Source organism: Rhagoletis pomonella, unplaced genomic scaffold (assembly GCF_013731165.1).
Source record: "Rhagoletis pomonella isolate Grant_MI unplaced genomic scaffold, Rhpom_1.0 Rhpom_scaffold_02663, whole genome shotgun sequence".
Classification (NCBI taxonomy): Eukaryota; Metazoa; Arthropoda; class Insecta; order Diptera; family Tephritidae; genus Rhagoletis; species Rhagoletis pomonella.
The window spans coordinates 9,568-17,474 of record NW_023461216.1 but is presented as its reverse complement, the minus strand read 5'-3'; the positions used below and the strand labels follow the sequence as shown (position 1 = coordinate 17,474).

The following is a 7,907-nucleotide window of genomic DNA, read 5'->3' as shown; positions in this document are numbered from 1 at the left end:
GTGTGTGTGTGTGTGTGTGTGTGTGCATGAGGCGACTTCACGTCACCGCTCAAATCCATAATCAATTATGAAGTGTGAAACTTTCGATTTTACGCAAATCTGATTGACAAACATACATACATACAAATGCGCAGACAGGCTAACAATATTGGTCAAACGACAACAAGTTAAGTGGCGATAGTAGTTCCAGTTGCACCAACGACCATTGCGTCGGGGTAGCCAAGCTGAAAAACAACAAAGTTGTAAATTAAGTTTAAGCTAAATCGGTGAAGATATCATCAATTGATTTGAAAGCAAATGGAGACAGCTACTTGTGATTCGCGATATGTCTTTATGAATGTACCGACATTAGCGTGGACGCGATTTGAGAGTTGAGAGGAAATTCATATAAGTAGATGTGATTCGGCAGAAAAAGCTCTTTCTATAAAATGTGTCAAGTGAAAGTCGATCAGTTGTGGGCTGGTGGAGGAAACATCAGCGCATATTTTATGTGGTTGCCCACGTCTCAATGAATCGCAAACTGATACACCTTTTAGTAAGATTATCATCTCGATCCAAAATTGGGAACATAACACCCTCTAAAGTGTCTCCAATTGCCTACCGAGTTCCAGGCGAGCTTGTCATCAAGAATAACTCCCAGACATTTGATTTCTTTAGAGACGTACATTTTTTCTCCTTGACGAACTTGTTCTAGCAGTTTGACCCTTTTTCCTTTCCTTGAGAAAAAGTGCGCTAGCTTTCTTGTGGTTGCTGCTCAACTGGTTTTGACTGCATTAATGGCAACTATGAAGGAGGTTTGAGATAGTATCACTTAACCAACCTTTTTATTAAGATGAATATGTCCTTGGCATAACCCGAGAGATCGAAGCCGTTGCCAATCAGAGGGCCCAGTAGTTCATCTATAAATAGGAATCGTAATAGAGGGCACACTACTCTGCCATGTGGTCATCTTTTTTGTTTTCCATCCTGAAGTGGAAGTTGTGGTTCTGAATTTAAAGATGATTGCTATTCAGTGGCATGTGGCAACTGCAGCACCTTTGCGCCAGAAGAAAACTGTCTGTTGAAGAGTGCTCGGTGCTATCAGAAAGCAACATACAGCCACCTCTTTGTTCTTCATAGTCGTTTTAATTATTCGTTTGAGACTATGGAAAAGGACTCACCTTTCTGGTAGATAAACGTATCCCTCTACTCCTTTCCTGAATCCTGGTATTAGAAGAGCGCTTGTAGGCTGATATAACTCACCTCATTTCATTCGCAACGAGCAAGCTCCTGGCGACTTTCCCATCCCCTGCACAGCATAATTTTTCTCAATCTGCATGTTTATGGTGCGAGTTGTGGTCTGTGGTAAGCAGCTAAAAAGCAGTGGGGAAATTTTAACAACGAATAACTTAAAAACTATTCGCATTTGTACACCCCCTGCGAATTTTATTAAAAAATTCATAATACTTTGGGTGATATCGGGAATCTCAGCCCATAGAATATTTTTGCCGAAAAATCGATCCACCTTAAAGCGTTTCTCATATTTATGTATTTGTAACAACTTATTAGATATTCAATTGCCTGCCTAGTTAGTTAGTTAGTGCGCACAGGCCTACAGGCCATTGGTCCAATGAAGTCGCAGCAGCTGCAATCACGCCAAAGCCGGTAGCGCCGCTAGCAGCTCTGGTAGCGTCTTTCAACTTCGGCAGCTAACTAATGGGACAAGTACTCACACTCGGTCAACTTGTTGGAATATTGCTGCTGCTGCTGCTGCTGCTTTCCAGTTTATGATTTGTTATTTCTAAATGTCACAATTTAAGAGAAAGAAAACAATTCAAATGGCCCCTGCGCGTCAGCGGTGTTGTCTCGCGGTGGCTCTTCAGGGTCTGCATTCGTGCCACACTGACTGACTTTGCATGACTTGACGGCGAAATTGTGATATCTATGTACATATGTATATACACAACTACAGGTACATATATGTGTGTGGCTTATGTTAAAATATGACGCACGAATCGATTGCTTTTGGCTGATGTGATGGGTTTGCGCCAATGGCCAGCCAAGCCGAGCCCAACAGAGCCAAGTCGAGCGGATAGACAGGCAGTCAATGGAACAGCCAAGCTGAGTGGCAGCCAAACGGCCAGTTTCAAGTGCCACCGCTACCAACCATGGGAGTGACGTTGCTGTTGAATTGAGTGAAATCTTATCAAAATGTGGGCACGCAGTCGCACCACACACACAGTATGTTTGTATATGACATACACACTGACGCATCATGACGCCCGTTCGCCGCAACGTGTTCAAGTACATACTGACGGCGCTTTAAAATTGATGTTTCTATTAATGCGCTGACATTGCAAATTCGTTTATCGTTTTTTTTTTTTTTTGATTTTGTATTTGTCTTTTTCTTGCAACCACTTGGCTTCTGTGCTCTTTGCATTCAATTTCTGTGTGGTTCTTGCTGTTGTTGTTGCTGCTGTTTTCATTTTTCTTATAATTTTTCGACTTTATTTGATTGTATTGAAAATGAAAGTTGGCGCAAATTTAACAAATAACCAGACGCATAAATAGCCCAAAGTGGCGCTTATGTATGCGCCAGCACGTGCAAATGCGCACACATGTACATACATACATATAACTGTGAGCATGCGTGTGTGTTGGTGTGCGCGTGATTTGTGACTTTCGGCCATTGAAGGCGGTGAATATTAGTAGCGCCACGCATTAATCATACAAAAGTTTTAATTGGGCATTTTTGATTTTGTTTGTTAGCTTTTGGGCGCATTTGGCCAAAAAGCTTGTCGCCGCGTCAGCAGCGTAAATATGTATGTAAACATTTGCCAAATTATGCGCAGAAAAAAAGTTGAATGAATAAATTGCATGCCTTGAAAAATAATTGCACCGCACCCAGAAAATATGTATGTATGTGTGCACCCGAATGTGAACACCATTTATGGGCGTATTAAGTAAATATTTAGGCATGCAGACATACATATGTACATTCTGGAATATGAGTATACATTCATACATACAAACATGCACGCGTAGAACAAGAGCGACAAATAAAAGAAGCACAGTGTTTAAAAAGTTTTAAAATAATATTAATATATACATAATATTTTGGCGCTAACGCTTGAGCTTAGTGTTTGGCCGAGCTTCTTCTCCAATTTGTGGTGCGCCACTTGATGTTATTACACAAATGGGGGGCCCTACAATTTAACGGCGCGCCTCCGAACGGCAAATGGATTTTATGAGAAGATTTTTTTATGGCAGAAATACAATCGGATGTTTGACATTGACTGCTGACGGGCGACGCACAATATTTAGTTCAAAACTGGTACTTACTGTTCATAATTCACTGGAGCGCATTCATTTTTCACACATTTTGATATTTTTTTTTTTTATGAAAGGTTATAAAATTTAATATGGGCCGATTTTTATTTGATAATGGGTAAGGCTTTCTCAAGTGGGCCCCGAATTTACCAAGATTGGCAAATAAAAATTCATTCTGACCAAACTATATCGAAATGCAAGCATTTGTTTTCATAGATGCATGCAGAAATGTTTATTACAGTAGTCGTTGTTCAAAATTTTCGTCCACGAGGCGCAGAAATTGCTTAAATGTTCAATTTTTCATAAAAAAATTATTAAAAAGCAAAAAAAAAAAATATTTTTATAACGTAAATAACTTCCTTGTATAGTTGAATGTTTTTTATATCTGCACCAAAAAAAAAAATTTTCATTCCGACACTAACTTTCAACGGAAAATAAAAATTTCCAAAACACTGCAAAAATTTTCAATTGTTGATAAAAAAAAAAATATGTTTGGGATTTCGCAACAAAATTTATACAGTATACTTTTCAACTACAAAACTCGGTGCTGCCTAAATATCATTGAAAAATATTAATTTTGGTAAATTCGGGGCCCACTTGAGGAAGCCTTAGCAATGGCAGAAAGAGGAGCAATTTTGGCGAAAATCAATTCTCCTTTTCCATTTAACAAACAATTCATAGTAAAAACTAGCTCGAAATAATTTTAGAGTTCCCCAAAGCGAAAAAAACTCAGGAAATATTTTAAATATTAAGAAAAATTTTGGGTATGCAGTTTTATAGATTATCCAATTTTAGTAAAACAAAGTACAACTTAAGCTTTCACTTAAAAGAATTGTATCTAATGGGTTGGAAAATTAAGACTCCAGTGAATTATGAACGGTAAATTCCAGTTTTGTACCACTATGCGACGGCTGTTATATTTTTTTTCTAATTTCCATCATCCTGAGGTAGCATTTTACCTGGCAAAAAAAAAATACAAAATCTATTCAACCGGATAAAGACGCGACGATGTGAAGAGCATGAGATGTTATCAAAGAAGAATGCGGCACGAAAATTCACTCAAAAAAGAAAGTAGCAATCCAATGCTTGTAAGGTGTAAATCTGGTAACAGAGGCCGGCGTACACTTGAGAAATGGTACGAACAATTTTCAACGCTTTTGAATGGCAATACGGAAATACAGGTCTGATGAAGAAGAACCTACACAAATCTACATACATATATAGAGACGATACTCACGTCTCTCTACTTGACCAAGATGAGGTGAGAACAAAAATAAATGCGGCCTAAAAACAATGATGCTCGCGGAGCTATTCAAAGTCTATGCGAAGAGCTGGTTGGCACATATATCAGCTGTTAAGCACAATTCGTACTGATAAAATTGCAACCCCGGTGCCCGAGGCCCTGATAGGCCATTTGATAGCCGAAAGAGAAGCTATCTGTACGGCATGATGTCTAAATTTGGGGTATACCCAAAACTAGTACGGGCTACGTAGAGTGATGTTAAGCACAACCTTAAACGCTGTTAAAATTGTGCAGGACCTCTTCGACACCAAACGAATTTTTAGACATTTCGGTTCACTTTCTTGTGCTGCTCCTCATAAGGCTTGGAATAACCTCCACTGATGGTTTGATGCCCATGATTTTTATTTTAAATCAATATTTTAATACCCTTGCGCACAAGTGCACGCTGATATGAAATAAAACAAAGCGAGGCTTCCGTTGAGGCAATCAAATAATTTTATACTTATCGCATAGTTGTTTAAACCCATATATAGCCTAAGTATGTATGTATGCATATTTTTACTGTTAAGTACTATATATAAGTAGGTACATATGTAGAATGCAAGCGAATCATTATCAGCAAATGAAAGAAAAAAATCATACAGTATTGTTTGGCTCACTCGATTGTGCGAATCGCTAAACTTTGCAGTCCGTAGAAAATATGTATCTAAAAACGCATATACTATTGCACTTCATATTAATATGCGGAATAAAAACTTGTTTGGGTGAAAATAATGAACTGGAAGATATTTGCGACTGCAACTGTGATCTCGAAATAGACGTTGTTAAACACTTCAGCGCCCAATTGGAGTCACTGCAGCAACTTGTGAAGCAAATTCCAGCACAAATTTTGAAACTGCAAACTGAGCAAAAAAGGTAGTGCGCTGTGTGATGTCATTGTCCACAATGTAGTTCGGAAATTTACTAATTTTAAAATTCTTCTTTCTTGCAAAATAGTCCAAGCCGACCCACCAATTGCATGGAGGCAGCCGCTGGTACGCGTAAAAGTGGCATATATACCATTAAATCTCAGCTATTTGGTGATGAACAATTCAAGGTGTGGTGTGATGAGGATACGGATTTTGGCGGTTGGATTGTCATTCAGCGACGCCTAAGTGCGGAAGTGGACTTCTATCGAAATTGGGAACAATATAAGAACGGATTTGGTGAATTGTCGCGAAATTATTGGATAGGTTTGAATAAATTACACGCTCTAACCGCGAGTTGTGAACAAGAGTTGTACATAAAAATGGAAACGTCCAATGGCACAAAGTACTATGCAAAATATGATTTATTCGTCATTGGTAGCGAAGAGGAAGATTATGTTTTGCGAACACTTGGTAATTACACAGGAAATGCTGGATACGGTTTAAGGTATCATGAAGGCAGTAAGTTCACAACATTCGATCGAGATAATGATGCAAACCCTGGTATTAATTGTGCCGAACGTTGGAGAGGAGCTTGGTGGTACAAACAGTGTTACCACAGGTGAATTGAACTATATTTTGCTTACTTACGCATAGATTTACAAACATACCTATTTTAAATACCGTTTTTCTCAGCAATTTGAATGGAGACTATTCTCAAAAACACAACGGCCAAAGCGTTACTTGGATCGGCATAAAAAGGAATGAGTCCTTGAAGTTTGCGCAAATGATGATACGGCCAACGGAAAAATGTATTAAGCGGTTGGCAATGAAAAATTTCTCACCTTTAGAAGAAAAGGCATAATCATAGAATTAAAACGACTTTTTGAAAATTTCAAATACACTTATGCCCGGTTGTACCAATCAATTTAAAATTTATCAGCTTGTTAAAAATTAAAATGACAAATTTTTCATTTTAAATTTTAACAGTCCGATAAATGTTAAAATTGAATGGTAAAACTAGATATCAAACTGTTAAAATTTAAAATAACACAATTTTGTTAGGAAATTTTGCTATTTTAAATTTTAACAGTCCGATACATTTTAAAATTGATTGGTTGTGGAAACATACGTACATGCATATGAGCCATTTATTTTGAAAGCTGCAAAAGTCATTACGACATTTTGTGCCTAAATGGTTAATTAAATCTAACTGAACGCATCCGTGAATCGTTCTGCCAAAGGCGAATTCATATAGGGTGGGTGGTGTTGTTTCATTTTGTATTTCGCTATGCAGTGAGTGAAAACGTGATAGTGTTTCCATTTTCTCTTGCCCTTTGTTCATGCGAGCAAGAATAGCTGAAATTTGAAAAAAGCCCGCTAAAGGCAAAAACAAAACACAAGTAATTGTGTTTGTTAACCCGATACTACCTTATGTGAATTCGTCTTGGTTCTGCCATCATAAACTAATGACAGAACCTTTAACATTCGGCTGATAAAGTTGAACGAATAGCAGACGCATTCAGTTATGGGCAAATGATGACTGAAGTCATATGGCATGAAATGGCTTATGCGACTTTCAAAGCAAAACAGTTCATATGTAAACCACTTGGAACATTTTGTAATAAAAATTATTAACGACAATGGAGTTTTCTCGATTAACTCTCCGTCAGACACATGTTTCGATTGGCACATTCGGTACGCATGAGTCTGGCTGTTCCCACATGCAAATTGTATGAATTTATATAGAAATTATGTGCAACATTTGTTCAGTTAAACTTATTTATTGTAAGTTATTCAAATATTTACTTAATTTAAAGGTTTTCTTTTTTTATTTTATTATTTAAATACACTGGCGATTAAAACCGGGTGCATGTTCGACATTTTATTACTTACAGTAACATAACTTTTTTAATAATAAGCGGATTGCTTTGAAATTTTCAAAAATTTTTCCTTATTATCTGAGATATAAAGCCCAGTAAATAGAAAAATTAACAAGTGATTCACAGCAAAAACGCAAGGCAACTATCTTCACTCAGTTTTGAACTTACTTTTAGGAAGTATATATCAAGAGGATTATGGAGACTCCTTTGCTTTTAATAGCGATTTTCATACGTCCGGGAATGCTCTCTACTGAGTTTTCTATGATTTCCCTTGGAATATTACCCCATTATAATTTTGCTCACCTCCAAAGCTCTTTCATGTTACTGGAGCTCGCTTGTGCTATGCTAATCCTCTCTTGACCACAGCGCTCAATTTTTCGATAGCTTTGAGGTCTGGGATTTATGCTGGCCACCATGTTAGATTTTTTTCTTGGAATGGTGTTTTTGAAGATGTTAATAAGGTCTTTCCCAAAAATATGCCTTCTTATCGCTTTGGAAATAATTAATTTTCGTTCCATCGGACCATATTACCCCTCTTCAGTTAAAAAGCTCGAATTCTCGTGACTT

At 37.5% G+C, this 7,907-nt stretch overlaps 1 protein-coding gene across 1 annotated transcript; it reads left to right on the top strand.

The window, feature by feature from the left end:
* The first annotated feature begins 5,190 nt into the window (after positions 1-5,190).
* LOC118753603 (fibrinogen-like protein A) lies at positions 5,191-7,101 on the top strand. Its single transcript, XM_036488485.1, has 3 exons — positions 5,191-5,467; positions 5,549-6,079; positions 6,154-7,101. The coding sequence occupies exons 1-3, from the start codon at positions 5,253-5,255 to the stop codon at positions 6,320-6,322; spliced, it is 915 nt and encodes a 304-aa protein (XP_036344378.1). The 5' UTR covers positions 5,191-5,252; the 3' UTR covers positions 6,323-7,101.
* Positions 7,102-7,907: the final 806 nt, after the last annotated feature.